We start from the raw sequence: 24,033 nt of genomic DNA on the forward strand, positions 1-24,033 counted from the left end.
AATCAGTTTCCATGTGGATTTATGCTGTACATTTGGGCTAGGGTTAGGGGTGTTACCCAACACTTACTTTAACAAACTAACATCACGTACACGCCCTTTAATGAAGACAAATACATAAACTAACATCACGTACATGCCCTTTAATGAAGACAAATACATAAACAGGGGTGCACACAACTTTTTAGGTCTAGTACTCAGAAGAGCACCTGGAGATGTGACTTGGTGCGCACAAAATAAATGGTCCCGTTTTGTCAACGGGGGGGGGGGGGGGGGGGGGGGGATTCAGCACGGTGCCCACCGGGGGGGGGGGGTTGCTGCACGAGAAAAAAGGACGCTCTGCTTCCAAATTGCGCCGATTTTTGCCGTTTTTTTTTCTCTCACGCAGTTTGGTGAAGCCCCCAAGGTTGGTGCCCTGTGCTGCGCTGTTTTTATCCGCCCAAATTGGGACGTTCACGGCATATTTTTGCACCACTACGCGTTCATCATCGGTGACAAGTGCCTCTAACAGCCGCTGCTGTTGCACTCACACAATCACGTGCAGGCTTTTATTTTTTATTTTTGCTGGAAATTCCTGTCCCATCTGTTGGCACGCAAAAGCGCCTCGCGTCGTCTGATGTGGTGCGCATTATTTATTTTGGGTGCGCATGCACACCTGCGCACCAGTTATGTGCACCCCTGTACATAAACTAACATCACGTACATGCCCTTTAACGAAGACAAATACATTCCACATAATCTTAAATAAAAGAAATACAAAACTGAAGTCTCTCTAGACGAGATTTCAATCTCATCTCGCGAGATTTTGTTTTGTTTTTTTCCGGTTGCACTCTGTCACTGTTCTGTCACTATGAACGTCACATCTCACCAAAAAACTAAACCGAAAAAAAGCTATTAAAATACGTGATCTAACACAAGGCTTATTGATGCACGTTTTATGCTGTGGCGAACCTGGGATGACGTTGTGACATTTTTCTAATGTACCATTCATCCTAAAATATCATAACATAGAAACGGTAAGGTGCCTTAAAGAGCTATTAGAACTACATGTTCCAGCCTGTCTTAAGGGGGTATTAGAACTACATGTTCCAGCCTGTCTTAAGGAGCTATTAGAACTACATGTTCCAGCCTGTCTTAAGGAGCTATTAGAACTACATGTTCCAGCCTGTCTTAAGGAGCTATTAGAACTACATGTTCCAGCCTGTCTTAAGGAGGTATTAGAACTACATGTTCCAGCCTGCCCATCATGTCCTGTAGCTGCGTCCTATTGGCCCGTCTCTGTGTGTCCATCATGTGTTTGAGGCGGGCCTCTGTCTGTTGGAACAGCCTGAAGGCCTGTGCAGCCTGGAGCTGTCCTGTAGAGGCAGGCCCAGCAGGAGGCCTCTCTGCTGGGTAGGAGGTGTGGCGGGCCGGCCTCTGGCTCTGGAGCCTGGCTCTGTAGGCCTGGAGGAGAGGAGGTGCTCCTGTCTCCTCTCCTTCATCCTCTCCTCGCCTCCTCTCCTCGCCTCCTCTCTGGAAGACATAAATATAGATAAAGTAAACTATGTCTAAACCTCACCTTAACCTCAGTAAAACTATGTCTAAACCTCACCTTAACCTCAGTAAACTATGTCTAAACCTCACCTTAACCTCAGTAAACTATGTCTAAACCTAACCTTAACCTCAGTAAACTATGTCTAAACCTAACCTTAACCTCAGTAAACTATGTCTAAACCTCACCTTAACCTCAGTAAACTATGTCTAAACCTCACCTTAACCTCAGTAAACTATGTCTAAACCTAACCTTAACCTCAGTAAACTATGTCTAAACCTCACCTTAACCTCAGTAAACTATGTCTAAACCTCACCTTAACCTCAGTAAACTATGTCTAAACCTAACCTCAACCTCAGTAAACTATGTCTAAACCTCACCTTAACCTCAGTAAACTATGTCTAAACCTAACCTTAACCTCAGTAAACTATGTCTAAACCTAACCTTAACCTCAGTAAACTATGTCTAAACCTCACCTTAACCTCAGTAAACTATGTCTAAACCTCACCTTAACCTCAGTAAACTATGTCTAAACCTCACCTTAACCTCAGTAAACTATGTCTAAACCTCACCTTAACCTCAGTAAACTATGTCTAAACCTCACCTTAACCTCAGTAAACTATGTCTAAACCTCACCTTAACCTCAGTAAACTATGTCTAAACCTCACCTTAACCTCAGTAAACTATGTCTAAACCTCACCTTAACCTCAGTAAACTATGTCTAAACCTAACCTTAACCTCAGTTAACTATGTCTAAACCTCACCTTAACCTCAGTAAAACTATGTCTAAACCTCACCTTAACCTCAGTAAACTATGTCTAAACCTAACCTTAACCTCAGTAAACTATGTCTAAACCTCACCTTAACCTCAGTAAACTATGTCTAAACCTCACCTTAACCTCAGTAAACTATGTCTAAACCTCACCTTAACCTCAGTAAACTATGTCTAAACCTAACCTTAACCTCAGTAAACTATGTCTAAACCTCACCTTAACCTCAGTAAACTATGTCTAAACCTAACCTTAACCTCAGTAAACAATGTCTAAACCTAACCTTAACCTCAGTAAACTATGTCTAAACCTAACCTTAACCTCAGTAAACTATGTCTAAACCTCACCTTAACCTCAGTAAAACTATGTCTAAACCTAACCTTAACCTCAGTAAAACTATGTCTAAACCTAACCTTAACCTCAGTAAACTATGTCTAAACCTAACCTTAACCTCAGTAAACTATGTCTAAACCTAACCTTAACCTCAGTAAAACTATGTCTAAACCTAACCTTAACCTCAGTAAACAATGTCTAAACCTCACCTTAACCTCAGTAAACTATGTCTAAACCTCACCTTAACCTCAGTAAACTATGTCTAAACCTCACCTTAACCTCAGTAAACTACAGTGGGGCAAAAAAGTATTTAGTCAGCCACCATTGTGCAAGTTCTCCCACTTAAAAAGATGAGAGAGGCCTGTAATTTTCATCATAGTTATACATCAACTATGAGAGACAAAATTAGGAAAAAAAATCCAGAAAATCACATTGTCTGATTTTTAAAGAATGTATTTGCAAATTATGAGGAAAATAAGTATTTGGTCAATAACAAAAGTTCATCTCAATACTTTGTTATATACCCTTTGTTGGCAATGACAGAGGTCAAACGTTTTCTGTAAGTCTTCACAAGGTTACCACACACTGTTGCTGGTATGTTGGCTGGTATGTCTAAACCTCACCTTAACCTCAGTAAACTATGTCTAAACCTAACCTTAACCTCAGTAAACTATGTCTAAACCTAACCTTATTCCTAAATGTAACCTCAGTAAAACTATGGGTCACCTGGGCGAGGGTGTATGTTGAGAGACCCGAAACACCCGTTGACCCCAGGCTACAACACTGATGATACGTCCCAGGTGCATCCATGTGATGTTTTTCTTTATAGATTAGTAGTCCTAGATTCATTTATACAACATGTTGGTAACCGGAGGACTCGCCTCAAAACACACATTGCCCCCATTTTTTTTTTTGCGGACTCTTGTATTCTTGTATTTGTTTTACTGAGGTTAGGTTAGGAATAAGGTCAGGTTTAGACATAGTTTTACTGAGGTTAGGTTAGGAATAAGGTTAGGTTTAGACATAGTTTTACTGAGGTTAGGTTTAGGAATAAGGTTAGGTTTAGACATAGTTTTACTGAGGTTAGGTTTAGGAATAAGGTTAGGTTTAGACATAGCTTTACTGAGGTTAGGTTTAGGAATAAGGTTAGGTTTAGACATAGCTTTACTGAGGTTACGTTTAGGAATAAGGTTAGGTTTAGACATAGCTTTACTGAGGTTAGGTTTAGGAATAAGGTTAGGTTTAGACATAGCTTTACTGAGGTTAGGTTTAGGAATAAGGTTAGGTTTAGACATAGCTTTACTGAGGTTAGGTTTAGGAATAAGGTCAGGTTTAGACATAGCTTTACTGAGGTTAGGTTTAGGAATAAGGTTAGGTTTAGGCATAGTTTTACTGAGGTTAGGTTTAGGAATAAGGTCAGGTTTAGACATAGTTTTACTGAGGTTAGGTTTAGGAATAAGGTTAGGTTTAGACATAGCTTTACTGAGGTTAGGTTTAGGAATAAGGTTAGGTTTAGGCATAGTTTTACTGAGGTTAGGTTTAGGAATAAGGTCAGGTTTAGACATAGTTTTACTGAGGTTAGGTTTAGGAATAAGGTCAGGTTTAGACATAGTTTTACTGAGGTTAGGTTTAGGAATAAGGTTAGGTTTAGACATAGTTTTACTGAGGTTAGGTTTAGGAATAAGGTTAGGTTTAGGCATCAGCCGGGGTTGATCAAGCCCCGACTTACGTCCCACGGTCAGTCCTCTTAGAGCAAGACAGGGCCACTCAATCCACTTCTCCTATCCAATACCAATGTTGTATAAATGAATCTAAAGTACTGATCCAATACCAATGTTGTATAAATAAATCTAAAGTACTGATCCAATACCAATGTTGTATAAATGAATCTAAAGTACTGATCCAATACCAATGTTGTATAAATGAATCCAGGAGTAAATGAGTGTAATTAGTATGGTAACATAATGAAACTGTAGAGCTTAGTTACAAATCAATGTTCGAAATAAAGAATTGTTTAGTGTAAAATTAGCCGTCATCACATGATCAGTCACATGGTATCAGACCGATGAGTAATTAGGCTTTTTATCATCAGAACAACTCTAGTTACTGACAACCAAGGCTATTATAGTTTAGTGTGTGTGTGTGTGTGTGTGTGTGTGTGTGTGTGTGTGTGTGTGTGTGTGTGTGTGTGTGTGTGTGTGTGTGTGTGTGTGTGTGTGTGTGTGTGTGTGTGTGTGTGTGTACCTGTGCAGTAGGCAGGGACCGCAACGCGATGTCCAATCTCTCTAGTCCTCGGTTTCCATGTTGACATACAGCTGCGCTCCCATTGGCTGGCTGTCTGGGTCGCACCGCAGCAGGACACGCCTCCCCCTTGTCCGTCAAACGGCAGTCCAACACACTGTCCTACACACACACACACACACACACACACACACACACACACACACACACACACACACACACACACATTTTTATTGTTCTTCACAGTTGAATTAAAGGCAGGCCGTGCAAAGGGCAAGCTGCTGCCTATAGGCTTATGCTTCTTTCTGGAGACTAACTGTCACTGTTACATTATAACACTATTACATTATAACACTATTACATTATAACACTATTACATTATAACACTCATATTTGTGAGCATTTTATGTTAATTTACTTTACTTCACCCACAACCTCAGGTTGGTTAGTCTAACCCGAGACACAAAAAATAGAAAGACCTGCCATCTCTGGTTTACTTCCTGTATCTGTGTGTAAGTAGGTAGAACACACACTGAACCATTCTTTATTATTAATATTATTATTATTATTAATATTATTATTAGTATTACAGCTTCTGAACCATTCTTTAGTCCCATGGGCACTGAACAAAATATTGGCCTAGAAATGTACACCCCTAGTAGTCATGTAGTGTTGTGTCTTTCAGGAGTGTGTGTGTGTGTGTGTGTGTGTGTGTGTGTGTGTGTGTGTGTGTGTGTGTGTGTGTGTGTGTGTGTGTGTGTGTGTGTGTGTGTGTGTGCGTGCGTGCGTGCGTGCGTGCGTGCGTGCGTGCGTGCGTGCGTGCGTGCGTGCGTGCGTGCGTGCGTGCGTGCGTGCGTGCGTGCGTGCGTGCGCGTGTGTGTGGTGTAGTGGTACAGTGTAACAGTCAGACTCACCATCCATTTCCAGAACAGTGTTTCATGTTGTTTCCAGTTCATGTAGGATTCTAGAAGATCACACAACTCCCGCACAACAACACACTCCTGAAAGACACACAACAACACACTCCTGAAACACACACAACAACACACTCCACAACAACACACCATCAACACGTTCACAGACACACATTAGATATACCAGTCCATCAACATGTTCACAAACACACATTAGATATACCAGTCCATCAACATGTTCACACACACACATTAGATATACCAGTCCATCAACATGTTCACAAACACACATTAGATATACCAGTCCATCAACATGTTCACACACACACATTAGATATACCAGTCCATCAACATGTTCACAAACACACATTAGATATACCAGTCCATCAACATGTTCACAAACACACATTAGATATACCAGTCCATCAACATGTTCACAAACACACATTAGATATACCAGTCCATCAACATGTTCACACACACACATTAGATATACCAGTCCATCAACATGTTCACAAACACACATTAGATATACCAGTCCATCAACATGTTCACACACACACATTAGATATACCAGTCCATCAACATGTTCACACACACACATTAGATATACCAGTCCATCAACATGTTCACACACACACATTAGATATACCAGTCCATCAACATGTTCACACACACACACATTAGATATACCAGTCCATCAACACGTTCACAAACACACATTAGATATACCAGTCCATCAACACGTTCACACACACACATTAGATATACCAGTCCATCAACACGTTCACACACACACATTAGATATACCAGTCCATCAACACGTTCACAAACACACATTAGATATACCAGTCCATCAACACGTTCACACACACACATTAGATATACCAGTCCATCAACACGTTCACACACACACATTAGATATACCAGTCCATCAACACGTTCACAAACACACATTAGATATACCAGTCCATCAACACGTTCACAGACACACATTAGATATACCAGTCCATCAACATGTTCACACACACACATTAGATATACCAGTCCATCAACATGTTCACACACACACATTAGATATACCAGTCCATCAACATGTTCACAGACACACATTAGATATACCAGTCCATCAACACGTTCACAAACACACATTAGATATACCAGTCCATCAACACGTTCACACACACACATTAGATATACCAGTCCATCAACACGTTCACAGACACACATTAGATATACCAGTCCATCAACATGTTCACAAACACACATTAGATATACCAGTCCATCAACATGTTCACACACACACATTAGATATACCAGTCCATCAACATGTTCACAAACACACATTAGATATACCAGTCCATCAACACGTTCACACACACACATTAGATATACCAGTCCATCAACATGTTCACACACACATTAGATATACCAGTCCATCAACATGTTCACACACACACACACACACACACACACACACACACACACACACACACACACACACACACACACATTAGATATACCAGTCCATCAACATGTTCACACACACACATTAGATATACCAGTCCATCAACATGTTCACAAACACACATTAGATATACCAGTCCATCAACATGTTCACACACACACATTAGATATACCAGTCCATCAACATGTTCACACACACACACACACATTAGATATACCAGTCCATCAACACGTTCACAAACACACATTAGATATACCAGTCCATCAACATGTTCACACACACACATTAGATATACCAGTCCATCAACACGTTCACAGACACACATTAGATATACCAGTCCATCAACATGTTCACAAACACACATTAGATATGCCAGTCCATCAACATGTTCACAGACACACATTAGATATACCAGTCCATCAACATGTTCACAAACACACATTAGATATACCAGTCCATCAACATGTTCACACACACACACACACACACACACACACATTAGATATACCAGTCCATCAACATGTTCACAAACACACATTAGATATACCAGTCCATCAACACGTTCACAGACACACAGTCCATGTAAGAGCAGTGAACAAGGAAAAAGTGCTTTCATGTATTATGCTCCACACAAATGGAACAAACTTCAGGACTCTCTGAAACTGGTGCCATTGGTCTCAATAGAGACATTCAGGGTGCTTCTAGAGGACACACTATGGTCTGAATAGAGACATTTAGGATGCTTGTAGAGGACACACTATGGTCTTAATAGAGACATTCAGGGTGCTTCTAGAGGACACACTATGGTCTGAATAGAGACATTTAGGGTGCTTGTAGAGGACACACTATGGTCTGAATAGAGACATTTAGGATGCTTGTAGAGGACACACTATGGTCTTAATAGAGACATTTAGGATGCTTGTAGAGGACACACTATGGTCTTAATAGAGACATTCAGGGTGCTTCTAGAGGACACACTATGGTCTCAATAGAGACATTTAGGATGCTTGTAGAGGACACACTATGGTCTTAATAGAGACATTTAGGATGCTTGTAGAGGACACACTATGGTCTCAATAGAGACATTTAGGATGCTTGTAGAGGACACACTATGGTCTGAATAGAGACATTTAGGATGCTTGTAGAGGACACACTATGGTCTCAATAGAGACATTTAGGATGCTTGTAGAGGACACACTATGGTCTTAATAGAGACATTTAGGATGCTTCTAGAGGACACACTGTAGCGGTTTGCTGGGTAACTGCCAGTCAGAGTCCCAGTCAGAAAAAAGGGGTTAAAGAACAAAACCACCAACAACCGTACAAGGAATTGACAAAATCTTACATCAACCCCTGAAACAAACAATAAACACACAATACCATAGAAAATCATGAAGAAAACACACACACACACACACACACACACACACACACACACACACACACACACACACACACACACACACACACACACACACACACACACACACACACACACACACACACACATAGAGTACTTGCTTTGCCAACCGTGTATTAACTTCCTTCCCCACAACCCCCCCCAGTCAGTGTTCAATAACATATCACAGGGTAATGTTCAGTAACACAGCCCTGTAGCACAGATCACCCTGTAGCACAGATCACCCTGTAGCACAGATCACCCTGTAGCGGGTGCATTTCGCCTTTCGGACATGTCGCCTTTCCGACGTTAACGAACCCTATACCTAACCCTAACCGCACGCGGAAGTCACTAGTTGGAGTGGCGAGATGTCGGAATGGAAGGAGCATGAATGTTCAGTAACACAGTCCTGTAGCACAGATCAAATGAATGTTCAGTAACACAGCCCTGTAGCACAGATCAAATGAATGTTCTGTAACACAGCCCTGTAGCACAGATCAAATGAATGTTCTGTAACACAGTCCTGTAGCACATATCAAATGAATGTTCAGTAACACAGTCCTGTAGCACAGATCAAATGAATGTTCTGTAACACAGCCCTGTAGCACAGATCAAATGAATGTTCAGTAACACAGCCCTGTAGCACATATCAAATGAATGTTCTGTAACACAGCCCTGTAGCACAGATCAAATGAATGTTCTGTAACACAGCCCTGTAGCACATATCAAATGAATGTTCAGTAACACAGTCCTGTAGCACATATCAAATGAATGTTCAGTAACACAGCCCTGTAGCACAGATCAAATGAATGTTCAGTAACACAGTCCTGTAGCACATATCAAATGAATGTTCTGTAACACAGCCCTGTAGCACATATCAAATGAATGTTCAGTAACACAGTCCTGTAGCACAGATCAAATGAATGTTCAGTAACACAGCCCTGTAGCACAGATCAAATGAATGTTCTGTAACACAGCCCTGTAGCACATATCAAATGAATGTTCAGTAACACAGTCCTGTAGCACATATCAAATGAATGTTCAGTAACACAGCCCTGTAGCACATATCAAATGAATGTTCTGTAACACAGCCCTGTAGCACAGATCAAATGAATGTTCAGTAACACAGCCCTGTAGCACAGATCAAATGAATGTTCTGTAACACAGCCCTGTAGCACATATCAAATGAATGTTCAGTAACACAGCCCTGTAGCACATATCAAATGAATGTTCAGTAACACAGCCCTGTAGCACATATCAAATGAATGTTCAGTAACACAGTCCTGTAGCACAGATCAAATGAATGTTCAGTAACACAGTCCTGTAGCACATATCAAATGAATGTTCAGTAACACAGTCCTGTAGCACATATCAAATGAATGTTCAGTAACACAGTCCTGTAGCACATATCAAATGAATGTTCAGTAACACAGTCCTGTAGCACATATCAAATGAATGTTCAGTAACACAGCCCTGTAGCACATATCAAATGAATGTTCAGTAACACAGTCCTGTAGCACATATCAAATGAATGTTCAGTAACACAGTCCTGTAGCACAGATCAAATGAATGTTCAGTAACACAGCCCTGTAGCACATATCAAATGAATGTTCAGTAACACAGTCCTGTAGCACATATCAAATGAATGTTCAGTAACACAGTCCTGTAGCACATATCAAATGAATGTTCAGTAACACAGCCCTGTAGCACATATCAAATGAATGTTCAGTAACACAGTCCTGTAGCACATATCAAATGAATGTTCAGTAACACAGTCCTGTAGCACAGATCAAATGAATGTTCAGTAACACAGTCCTGTAGCACATATCAAATGAATGTTCTGTAACACAGTCCTGTAGCACATATCAAATGAATGTTCAGTAACACAGCCCTGTAGCACATATCAAATGAATGTTCAGTAACACAGTCCTGTAGCACAGATCAAATGAATGTTCTGTAACACAGTCCTGTAGCACATATCAAATGAATGTTCAGTAACACAGTCCTGTAGCACAGATCAAATGAATGTTCAGTAACACAGCCCTGTAGCACATATCAAATGAATGTTCAGTAACACAGTCCTGTAGCACAGATCAAATGAATGTTCAGTAACACAGCCCTGTAGCACAGATTGGTTAGATACATATCTGTGTTACAGATCAAACCTCCGCAGTAAAATAAACAAGTCAGTCAAATGTCACTGTCTGTCAGTCACTCACTCACGGTCAGGAGGACGCTGTGAATGTCTGTATGAGCTATAGACACACAGACTGTCTGTCTGTCTGTCTGTCTGTCTGTCTGTCTGTCTGTCTGAGCTATAGACACACAGACTGTCTGTCTGTCTGTCTGTCTGTCTGTCTGAGCTATAGACACACAGACTGTCTGTCTGTCTGTCTGTCTGTCTGTCTGTCTGAGCTATAGACACACAGACTGTCTGTCTGTCTGTCTGTCTGTCTGTCTGTCTGTCTGTCTGAGCTATAGACACACAGACTGTCTGTCTGTCTGTCTGTCTGTCTGTCTGTCTGTCTGTCTGAGCTATAGACACACAGACTGTCTGTCTGTCTGTCTGTCTGTCTGTCTGTCTGAGCTATAGACACACAGACTGTCTGTCTGTCTGTCTGTCTGTCTGTCTGAGCTATAGACACACAGACTGTCTGTCTGTCTGAGCTATAGACACACAGACTGTCTGTCTGTCTGTCTGTCTGTCTGTCTGTATGAGCTATAGACACACAGACTGTCTGTCTGTCTGTCTGTCTGTCTGTATGTATGTATGAGCTATAGACACACTGTCTGTCTGTCTGTCTGTCTGTCTGTCTGTCTGTCTGTATGTATGAGCTATAGACACACAGACTGTCTGTCTGTCTGTATGAGCTATAGACACACAGACTGTCTGTCTGTCTGTATGAGCTATAGACACACAGACTGTCTGTCTGTATGTATGAATGAGCTATAAACACACATACAGACTACAGGTGAGTCTTTTCCATATAAATGACTGTCAATAACAGCAGTCACACAATATTTCACTCATTGTTTTGCTCTTCTTTTAATGTATCCTCTCTGACAGTTTTTCTCACACACACACACACACACACACACACCCACCCACCCACCCACCCACCCACCCACCCACCCACCCACCCACACACACACACACACACACACACACACACACACACACACACACACACACACACACACACACACACACACACACACACCCACACACACACACACACACACACACACACACACACACACACACACACACACACACACACACACACACACACACACACACACACACACACACACACACACACCTACCTTTCTCAGTGCTGAGGAGTTGTGATGATGAAGTACAGATGATGAAGATGATGATGAAGAAGAAGAAGAGGAGAGACTGGAAGACAGGAGCTGAGAAGACAAGAGATTAACTCCCATTATTACACGGCTTGGTTGAATGCTTGATTCTGATTGGTCAATCGCTGAATTCAGCAGTGTGTTATTTAAGCAATATTACTCGGGAGGGTGTGCTTTACCGTCATTATTGGCACGCCAGTGATGCGGTCAGGGTTAGGGTTAGCAAGCATCACTGAAGTGCCAATAATGACGGTAAAGCACACCCTCGAGTGTAATATTGCGATTACACATCAATTCATAATAAAAATAAAAATGTTTGGCTATTATCCGTTTCCCTGTAAAGAGAAGAGTTTATTTGACTGAGACATTAAATAGTCCCTGTAGCAGCGCTCTGAGGCACCGTCTCATCAACACAGCTGATTCCAGAAGGCTGTATGCTCCGTCGTACGACCGTGTCACGTGGCCAAAATAGCTGATCTACAAGCTGACAACGCGTCGCAATGGCGACGCGTTGTGAACTTGTAGATCGGCTATTTTCGCATACATAGTCCATTTTGCATAGCTGTTTGTTCTCCGGTGGCGGCGGTGGGTCAGGCTACTGTCTGTTTGTTTTCCTACCGTTGGACAGCGTGACGTCACAGCACAGCTGTGCCATATATGGTCTAATCAGGTGCGGACTGCAGTGCGGAGTGATGTATTAATGTGATTAGGCCGGACAGACTCAGAACACCTGCTCATATCAACCTGTCTAATCAGAGAGTCAGAACACCTGCTCATATCAACCTTTCTAATCAGAGAGTCAGAGCACCTGCTCATATCAACCTGTCTAATCAGAGACTCAGAGCACCTGCTCATATCAACCTGTCTAATCAGAGAGTCAGAACACCTGCTCATATCAACCTTTCTAATCAGAGAGTCAGAGCACCTGCTCATATCAACCTGTCTAATCAGAGAGTCAGAGCAACTGCTCATATCAACCTGTCTAATCAGAGAGTCAGAACACCTGCTCATATCAACCTGTCTAATCAGAGACTCAGAGCACCTGCTCATATCAACCTGCAGCTTGATTTAATCAAAGATTGTTAATTTAGCAAGATACACATTCTCCATTGGAGCCACTAGAGGCGAAGTAGTACAAATCCTACAAATGGTCTCCTAAGTAGGCATGGTTGTCTTCTCCCCCAACCAATCTAATCTACACTATATCCTTATAGGATATATATTCATTCATGATCACACAACCTAGGTCAGTGGACAAGCTACCTGGCAACCCTGACGTAGCCCTGACGGTAAGCGTGTTACGTCACTTCCTATACTGTCTGCGACGCTAGCGAGACGTACATCGTTTAGCTGCGCAAGACGCTAACGTTGATATTATTGTATTGTTGTGATTTGAACACACACTATCACTGCTAACTACTACCCTATCTCTCTACTGTGTGGCGACTTTATCGCTGCCTGGGCTGACTGTCCAGCTAAAGGACTAACTTTGCCGTTGGCTGTTGGCTTCACAGTTAGCCTAGCTTTAGCTTTAGCTTAGCGGCTACTTTGGGCTGCTGGGCGATGGCTTCTCTCTCCTTCCCCCCCCTCTCCTTCCCCCCCGGGTTCCCGTCTCGCTCTCATCCTCGCTCCTGTGCTGTATGCCAAATGCATAGTTACAGCTCCGACGCCTTTATTGGATGTACGGATGTTTGTGTCAAGTGCAGTGTATTTGCAGCGCTGGAGGAGAGGCTCTGGCGGCTAGAGGAAACCATGTCTAGTGGTGCTCACTTTAGCCTAGCCTCTGCTCCCATGCAACAGGGAACAGGGGGACATTACCAGCCACGGTCACCGACCGTGACTGATCATAGTCCCCACACGCACCCTACGACCCAAGACGGCTGGGTGACTGCTCCTGGTCGTAAGCGTAGAAATAAACAAAAGCACACGGGACACCAACCACTTCACGTTTCAAACAGATTTTCCCCACTCGCTGCTACACCCGTTGAGTTTAGCAGTGAGACGTCAGCCCCACTCTGTGACACGCCCCCTCCGCGTGTCACTGAGAATAAAACTCTGGTTATTGGTAGTTCTATAATGAGAAACGTGAAGTTAGTGACACCAGGGACCATAGTCAAATGCATCCCCGGGGCCAGAGCGGGCGACATCGAATCAGATTTAAAAATGCTGGCTAAAATTAAACATAAACGTTATGATACAATTGTAATCCACTGCGGTGGCAATGACACACGACGTAAGAGATCAGAGATCACAAAGATAAATATTGAGTCTGTGTGCACATACGCAAAGACAATGTCGGACTCCGTAGTTTTCTCTGGCCCCCTGCCAAATATGATTGGTGATGAGATGTACAGCCGTATGTCTTCATTCAACCGCTGGTTATCAAGGTGGTGTCCAGATAATAACGTGGGCTTTATAAATCATTGGCAAACTTTCGAGGGGAAAACTGGTCTGATGGGGAGAGACTGCATACATCCAACCTGGGATGGTGCGGCGCTCATCTCTAGAAATATAGACGAGTTTATCAATAAACTATGACCACCCAGAGTTGGGACCAGGAAGCAGAGTTGCAGTCCTACACGCTCCTCTGTGCTTCCACCAGAGCAGCCACCTACCCTACAAATCAGAACAATTGAAAATAATCGACCCCCTAGGCATGTGAAACCAAGGGTTCGAGGAGCCGTGCATAAAAACCTGGCACAAATCAAAATGAATGCAGTCGTGCCACAAAACAAAATTATTAAATGTGGACTCCTGAACATTAGATCTCTACGCTATAAAGGTGTATTGGTAAATGAAATCATATCAGACAACCATCTTGATCTACTTTGTCTTACCGAAACATGGCTGGGTGAGCAAGAATACGTCTCTCTAAATACAGCCACCCCACCAAGTCACACAAATGCCCATATTCCCCGAGACACCGGCCAGATTGGAGGTGGAGTTGCAGCCATTTTCAACTCAAGCCTAATAATCAGCCCCAGACCCAGGCTGACTTACAAAACGTTTGAAAGTCTGGTTCTCACTCTTTCGCACCCAAGCTGGAAATCACTACAGCCTCTATTATTTGTTACAGTGTATCGCCCTCCTGGGGCCTACACTGAATTTCTATCTGAATTCTCAGAGTTTCTATCACGCCTAGTCCTAGACTCTGACAGAATCATTTTGGCTGCCGACATGAATGTCCACGTGGATGTAGTAACCGATAGCCTCAGTAAAGCGTTTATTACGCTAATTGAGTCTATCGGTTTCTCTCAGTGTGTAGATAAACCTACTCACAAGTTCAACCATACCCTCGACCTAGTTTTGGTCTATGGTATTGAAATTGAACATCTTATAGTCTTCCCATATAATGAGAACCTCTCCGACCACTATTTAATAACTTTTGATTTTACATTAACACTCGCAAGACTGAGGTTTCATTTATACCTACACAGCCTGAAATACGATCATTTTGATCCCCAAATAAGGCTATCCTATTGGCTACTGTCTCACCTCTGTGCTCCAGACCAGCTCACAGCTTCTCCCCCAAACCGTGGGGGGTTCCATTGTCTTCTAAATAGCCATTAACATCTCAATTGCACTCTGCTCAGTCAGTGAACCCACATAATGTTGTTGTTGTAGGCAGGCACAAACATTCTAAAATAGTAATGTAGTATATATATATATATATATATATAAAATAGTATTATAAAATGTAATGGTAACTGCAGATTCTGTATGTAAAATCTTTATAAAAAAAAGCGTATAAAACAGCGCAATCTGTAGCGTCACATTAAACTCTTCAGTGAAACATGGAGCCTATATGAACGCTGAAGCCACTGTCTAATTACGTGACTATCTCCATTGTCCAAAACACATGGATATCTCTTGACAAACGAATATTAGTATTATTCATAATAATACTATTCACATTATTTGCCTATTATGCCTAAGCGTAAGTAAAGCGTCTCCTTGAACCTTCTATCATCACTTTCCACGTCGCTGACAACAGCGCAACACGTGAACACGTTGGTATGTTTCCACATGTGACCAATCCTGCGCAAAATATCTGATCTACAAGCACAAAACAGTTGCTGCGTGACAAGCTGTATGCTTGTAGATCTATTCTTTTTCCGCTGCTTTGCAATGAAAGTGAAAGTTGAAATGGGTTGCCAAATCTTGAGAGAGAAATAAGCAGGCAGGTCTATGAAAATGTTACTGCGTTTTGCCCTGAGAAAACAGTGAGACATGAAGCATTGTCAAATGAAATTGAATTCTTAACTATATATATAACTAGTAACTAAAGTTTTCAAATAGCCTAATTGTAGTGGAGTAAAAGTAGAATAAAAGTAAAAGCTAATCTAAACATTATGAAAAGATATTTATATCTGCAAAGTAACTAGTAACTAAAGTTTTCAAATAATTGTAGTGGAGTAAACGCACAAGATTTGCCTCTGAGCTGTAGTGGAGTAGAACATTATTACCATTATGATGTAATTATATGGGTAATTATAATAATAATAATAATAATAGAAAGACGTGGAAATCAAGCCCAAAGTCGCTTATAATAAGCAGACATGGCAACATAGACTCGCAGTGCAGCAGTTCTCTGCTGCGCTGCGGGCCGCTCTGCGGGGGGTAAACGAGGTGTAAAGTGCTCTACCCTGGGGGAGAGAGGGGGAGAGCGATCAATTTAGCCGAAATAAAACGGCTGGGATGGGATACATGGTATGTATTTCATATTTATAATGAGTTAAAAAAAAAAAAAAAAAACGGAGATGGTTTGAAACATATATTTAGGAAAAGTCATGAAAGGGGAACTTTCTCAGAGCTTCCTGAGAGAAGTTAAGCCACTTTCAATTCTCAAAATCGGTCCCATTGATTGCTTAGTCACGGAAGTGTTAATTGATTACTCACCATTGGACAAAAACGTATTTGGTAGAAATCTATCTGATAGTGCTGTGGGCAAATTTAAGGAAGCAATACCATCAGCCATCAACTCAGTATATTCCACAACAATTGAAGATCTCTATACTTATAGCCCCTCTCAGGTCGATCACCTTGTTGATAATGTCACAGGCTCCCTTCAGACAACGCTTGACTCTGTTGCTCCTTTAAGAAAGAGGGTAATAAAGCAACAGAGGCTAGCCCCATGGTATAACTCTGAAACTAAAAATCTCAAGCGAACGTCACATTTGATACTATTGATCACCATATTTTGTTGCAGAGACTTGAGCATCTGGTTGGCATTAAGGGTGCTGCATTGAACTGGTTTGAGTCCTATCTGTCTGACAGATTTCAATTTGTAAACGTTAACGATACACCTTCACTACGCGAAAAAGTTAAATACGGAGTCCCACAAGGCTCTGTACTTGGACCAATACTATTTACTCTATATATGCTTCCTTTAGGTGAGATAATTAGGAAACACTCTATAAATTCCCATTGCTATGCAGATGATACACAATTATATCTATCAATGAAGCCAGATGAAACAGATCAACTGGCTAAACTTCAAGCATGTCTTATAGACATCAAGAGTTGGATGACCCGTAATTACCTACTCCTCAACTCGGACAAAACTGAAGTTATTGTACTTGGCCCTAAGCACCTCAGAGATAAATTAGCCGATGAGAATTTTACCCTAGATGGTATTACCTTGACCTCCAGGGCCACTGTAAAGAATCTGGGAGTCACGTTTGACCAAGACATGTCCTTTCAGTCCCACATAAAACAAATTTCAAGAAATGCCTTTTTTCACCTGCGTAATATTGCAAAAGTTAGGCATATTCTGTCCCAAAATGATGCAGAAAAACTTGTCCACGCATTTGTTACTTCTAGGCTGGACTATTGCAACGCTTTACTATCAGGCTGCCCAAGTAAATCCCTAAATAGCCTGCAGCTTGTCCAGAATGCCGCTGCGCGCATACTGACAGGAACCAGAAGAAGAGATCATATCACTCCTTCATTGGCCTCTTTGCACTGGCTCCCGGTTAAATACAGAATCGAGTTTAAAGTTCTCCTCCTCACATACAAGGCCCTCAATGGACAGGCACCAATATATCTCAAAGAACTCATCGAGCCCTATAAACCAACCAGAACACCACTGCGCCCACAGTATGAAAAAATGCTTACGGCTCCAGGAAACCCAAAAAAGTTAGAACAGGAGGCAGAGCATTTAAGTTTCAGGCACCTCAGCTGTGGAACCTTCTCCCAGTCTCAGTCCGCAAAGCAGACACACCCTGTATATTTAAGACTAGACTAAAAACCTTTCTCTATGATAAAGCCTATAGCCGAAGTGTATAGACTCAGTCACCCTATAGTTATCCTCTCTCCCCTCCCCTGCTCACCCCCCCCCCCCCCCCCCCCCCTCCTCTCGTCCTCTCTCCTCTCGTTCTCCCTTTGGTTGTGTGGGTTTGTGTCCCATTGGTACAATCGTAATTAACCCTGTACGGATTCACGCTCTAGTAAGGCCTGCCACTAATTCTACAACCGGGGACCCGCTCCCCGGAGTTTCTTTTATTTCCCACGTCGCAGGTCCATGGACTGTCAATACGGACCCCCAGCTGCGGCTCAAGACTGTGACTGCGGACCGGGCCTTTCCATGGAGCACGACCGTGGATTTCTACTACACTGCACTATACCACTATACTATATATCCTACTATAATTCCAGTAACCTCTGTAGTGGTGGTGAGTACGTGAGTGAAGATACCCGGTTCTCCTCACTGGCTGGACCAATTGCTCTGATTTTGCACACAGCCATTGACCATTACCATCTGACCGCAACTGTGAAGCCCGTTTTTCAATTTCATCAAATCTCAGCTTCTTATTAGCGTTTTTGTGTCAAACACTGTCGCCATGGTTACTTACGCCATGGGGCTGCCCAGCTATGGGACGAACTGCCTCCCGGGTTGCCAGATCATGTGCGCATATCCCCCCACGGATGCGCTGCGCCGACCGGGTATGGTCTAGTACTGTATATTATCTTAATGTTCTTATATTATACCATTATATACTACATACACATTATTGCTGTACTATATTATACTATCATATCACATATTACACTATCATATGTGCTACTATTGTTACTGTTACTACTTGCACTGTATCTCTCTCTCTCTCTCTCTCTCTCTCTCTCTCTCTCTCTCTCTCTCTCTCTCTCTCTCTCTCTCTCTCTCTCTCTCTCTCTCTCTCTCTCTCTCTCTCTCTCTCTCTCTCTCTCTCTCTCTCTCTCTCTCTCTCTCTCTCTCTCTCTCTCTCTCTCTCTCTCTCTCTCTCTCTCTCTCTCTCTCTCTCAGGGTGGGATTGTCGGGTCTCTTCTCTACATGTAAAGTGTCTTGAGACAACTTGTTGTGATTTGACACTTTAATAAAATTGAATTGAAAAATTCATCTGTGTAGTTCTGTCTCTCACCACATGGAGCAGTGTAGCTCTCTCTTCTATCATGGACACCAGGGTGGAACCGTGGAACCTCAGAGCTCCCAGCAGCCAGTGGAGCCTCCTGGTCTGCTCCTGCTGCTCAGGGAGGAGAACCTCCTGGTGGAGCCTCCTGGTCTGCTCCTGCTGCTCAGGGAGGAGAACCTCCTGGTGGAGCCTCCTGGTCTGCTCCTGCTGCTCAGGGAGGAGAACCTCCTGGAGAACCTGAGCACTGAGCTGAAGACAAAGGAACATTACAGGATCTTCTCAACACTTCATCATCAATACATGTAGTAGTGTGTGTGTGTGTGTGTGTGTGTGTGTGTGTGTGTGTGTGTGTGTGTGTGTGTGTGTGTGTGTGTGTGTACCTGTGTGTTACTCAACACTGTGTTGTCTATGTGTAACAGTGTGTTGTTCATCACAGTGTCCAGGACTCCAGATCCTAACAACCAGCCCAGAGCCAACAACAGATCCCTGCTGGACACCACTGGATGTTCTGTAAACAAAAACAGAAATGAATTGACACAAAACTGAAATGAATGAAAAACAAACAAGAAAAGAATGACATACAATAGATGTCATTGTGACTGGAGAGCTAGGACATATTATCCAATGTGAGAGTGTGTGACGCGTTGTGGGCTTGTAGATCTGCGATTTACAAAAACTTTTGACAAAATGTAAAAAACGTGGAATGTTTTTGCAAACATTTTTAGACCACAAATGTTATGCTGGTCCCTGGCACTAACCTTGTGGTCGTTGGACATGGATACAGTCAGTGGAAAAAGCATTCACATTTTTTACTTTAGTAAAAGTATCAATACTAATGTAGAAAATGTAGAAATACTGTGTTAGAAGTAAATGCCCAGAATTAAAAATGTACTTGAGTAAAAGTACAAAAACATTGGTATCTAAATGTACTTAAAGTACCAAAACTAGAAAGTAGGCTACTCATTATGCAGAATATCCCATTGCACAAGTTGTCAAATGTATATGACATCTTTTGAAAATAGAAGATCTACAAGATCTGTGAGCTTGTAGATCGTCTATTTTCGAATGGACGAAATGTATATGAAGGTGAAGTGGTTAATGTAAGTTTTGTAATAATAATCGAAATCTACAAAGGAACTAGTAACTGAAGTTGTCAAATAAAGGTAGGCCTATTGCGCACATAACAGGCCTTCACATAATGTGAATAGACCTACTGTAGTACTGTAGTGTGCACATAACACTATAACTAGCAAGGTTAACATTAGCCTAGTACTGTAGTAGTTCAGGTGACACATTGTCCAAACAATAACTAGACAGAAAAAAAGAAACACTGTGGAAACACGATCGCATCGTCCATCATCAGCGTCATGGCTGAACGTCAACCTGGTTTTTGCACTTTCTCCATTACAACCCGTACATCTACATAAACGTTCAGGTTTCAAATATAAAGTGCTAACCACATGGCCATGGATGTTACAATTATATACGGGCCGTCAGAAGTACCCGTGTCTTCCGTATTGTTCAATGAAAAGCATTCTAATTCGATCAGTGGCCTCTTTCTCCGAATTTTCTCCATGCATTCAACTAAGCGACCCTAGCGGTTGGGAGGTGTATTGCACTCTGATACATTGTAACTGTATGAGGAAATGGCCGTCGATCGGATTAAAAGTGTGGCGATCAAGTTCAGCCCCCAAGGCCACGCACAAAAGTCGGCGTACCTGGGAGTATAAGTACGATATTTGCCTCTGGATGTAGTGGAGTAGAGGCAAAAGTATTGAAAATTGGAAATACTCCAGTAAAGTAAAAAAAATACCTAAGTACTTAAGTAGGCTACAGTACTTAACTTAAGTATTTGTACTTAGTTACTTTAGCTCTGTCACTGTCCCCATGTAACCATTGAACGCCGACACACGCCCACAATAACAGAATATTAAAGTTTTCAATCTATCAGATGTACATCTATAGACAGACAACAAACTAAACAATATAATTGAGAACAGAAGTGTAAACACAGCTCCAGTCGGCCGCCCGGTGGTCGCGATGCGGTCGTGAGGAGATGCCCCACTGGCGACTCGTAGATCTGCTATTTTCAAGCTGGTGTAGGCAGCAGGTTCTCTGGTGCTTTTCCCGCAGCATTCGCAATTTATATGAATGTTTTTATTTAGTAGCTGTGCATGTTAAAGTATTGAAGATTGTTAAACTCAGTCTAGGTCTAGGACAGTGGTTCTCAAACTATTCCAGGACCCGCAAAATTAAATGTATTCGGCCGCAGATCCCCATCTAAAATATTTTGTTTCAGGGACCCCCCCCAGAAGCAAAGACTTGAGTTACAAATGTTCTCTTTAACAATATATATATTCAAAGGTTTGCACACATTTTCACGATTTTTCAAAAGTAGCAGATCTACAAGCTCATAGCACGGCACTCGGTGCCGCGCTATGAGCTTGTATATCTGCTATTTTTGAATAGCCAAAGTATGAAAGGTTAAAGTTATTGTGACGCTGTATTACCACATTTTTGCTGGGGACCCCCTACCCCCTCAAGGACACCTGGGGGTCCCCGGACCCCACTTTGAGAACCACTGGTCTAGGAGCTCTGAATTGGCATGTACGTGCTGTCCTTTGAACCCTCTCCTCGGGCAAAGGAGAGGAGCACGGCATGTGTGTCGCACGCACGCACACACACACACACACACACACACACACACACACGTGTGTCTCTCTCTTTTTCCTAAATAGTCAGTGTATATGTCGCTCAACTAATAGCGAAGCATCAAAGGGATGCCCGTAGACACATAGATATATATATATATATCTGTCTGTCTACGGGCTCCGGCCTTGGAGGGAGCGGGACTCCCGCACTCAGTCTGCCCGAGACAGCAGCAGCTGAGCGGCGAGACGAGAGCTGAACGTCCGCGAAATAACAGGAAATACGGCAACATGATTTTTTCTTTAACTTGTTAATTTGTGTATATAAAATATAGATTCCCTGTCGAATCTCCTAATTACACCAACATTATTCTTGTGAAGTAGGTAGTTTGTGCTTTTTTATTAAGATGTATTAAGTTCGCTTTGGTCATTTCTAGCATGGGGAAACACGCTCCCCGTCACAGAGTGCCCTATGACGGGCTCATGGAGAGCAGCGTGGGGGGGTAGCGACCAGACGGCCCGTTCAGTTATTTAGCAGCTTGTTTATAAACATTCTGCTGATTTGTTTTCCATAAATAGGTTATGTAGTAACTAAATATAGACTTATTTCTCATCTACAGCTGCTATTTTTCATTTTTGACTTTATAATGCGCATCTGCTTGCACAGGCCGTTGTGTGTGTGTGTGTGTGTGTGTGTGTGTGTGTGTGTGTGTGTGTGTGTGTGTGTGTGTGTGTGTGTGTGTGTGTGTGTGAGTGGAAAGGGGTGGGGCTAGGCCGGCCTTAGCTGTGAAAAAGACCTCTGGTTCTCTCAGTGTCTGCAACTCAAATGGCCATTCTGGGTGTGTGGAATGTCTGACGTTGAATTGTAGGCGTGCACTCGGCAATAACCTTTATAGGTGGGCGGGGCTAAGAGGAAATTCCTGGCATAACTTGAAGGAGGAGATAGAGGACTGGATTCTCCAGTCAAAAACTCTCCATGGTGCTGAAGTATGTAACATACTAGATAGGAGCTATCCATGGAGCTGAAGTATGTACTGTACTAGATAGGAGCTATCCATGGTGCTGAAGTATGTAACATACTAGATAGGAGCTATCCATGGTGCTGAAGTATGTAACATACTAGATAGGAGCTATCCATGGTGCTGAAGTATGTACTGTACCAGATAGGAGCTATCCATGGTGCTGAAGTATGTAACATACCAGATAGGAGCTATCCATGGTGCTGAAGTATGTACTGTACCAGATAGGAGCTATCCATGGTGCTGAAGTATGTAACATACCAGATAGGAGCTATCCATGAAAAACAAAAACTGACTGAGGCTCTAAACTACAGTAGAAGTGGTCAAAGAGAGACATAATAAACTACAGTAGAAGTGGTCAAAGAGAGACATAATAAACTACAGTAGAAGTGGTCAAAGAGAGACATAATAAACTACAGTAGAAGTGGTCAAAGAGAGACATAATAAACTACAGTAGAAGTGGTCAAAGAGAGACATAATAAACTACAGTAGAAGTGGTCAAAGAGACATAATAAACTACAGTAGAAGTGGTCAAAGAGAGACATAATAAACTACAGTAGAAGTGGTCAAAGAGACATAATAAACTACTGTAGAAGTGGTCAAAGAAACATAATAAACTAGAAAAAGTGCTCCTCGGAGCACAGGTCTCCGCCAGGTCAGGTACGTTATTCTGGCCTCCTGGTGGCGCTATAATAGGCCAATGTGAAATGGGTGCCATTTATTCTTAGGTCTTTCAAGACAATCAGACACTGCATTCATGATTTGAGGCATTTTGTTCCAAAAATGTGTTTTGCTAAATTAGACCTGCTGGTGGCGCTATAACAGGCCAATGTGAAAAGGGTGGCATTTCTTCCTCGGCCTAGTGGGAATGTGCGTGTGAAATTTCACGGAAATCGCAAGCTGAGTGCATAGTTTGAGGCTTTTTGTTCAAAACGGACCAATCCTGCAAACTTTGGAAG

The 24,033-nt window shown here is 42.3% G+C and overlaps 1 protein-coding gene across 1 annotated transcript in view; it reads right to left on the bottom strand.

Moving 5' to 3' along the window:
• Positions 1 to 422: 422 nt before the first annotated feature.
• Positions 423 to 24,033, bottom strand: part of tedc1 (tubulin epsilon and delta complex 1) — a 32,739-nt gene continuing 9,128 nt past the window's right edge. Inside the window, exons 5-10 of the mRNA XM_084044469.1 lie at positions 19,788 to 19,915; positions 19,417 to 19,656; positions 11,981 to 12,070; positions 5,787 to 5,873; positions 4,876 to 5,034; positions 423 to 1,509 (exon numbers count right to left, since the gene is read on the bottom strand). Of these exons, the coding sequence (XP_083900595.1) occupies positions 1,204 to 1,509; positions 4,876 to 5,034; positions 5,787 to 5,873; positions 11,981 to 12,070; positions 19,417 to 19,656; positions 19,788 to 19,915 (1,010 nt within the window). The 3' untranslated portion in view covers positions 423 to 1,203. The remainder of the gene's footprint in view (positions 1,510 to 4,875; positions 5,035 to 5,786; positions 5,874 to 11,980; positions 12,071 to 19,416; positions 19,657 to 19,787; positions 19,916 to 24,033) is intronic.

The sequence above is a fragment of the Gymnoscopelus microlampas genome (genome assembly GCF_963454915.1).
Source record: "Gymnoscopelus microlampas genome assembly, chromosome: 20".
NCBI lineage: Eukaryota > Metazoa > Chordata > Actinopteri > Myctophiformes > Myctophidae > Gymnoscopelus > Gymnoscopelus microlampas.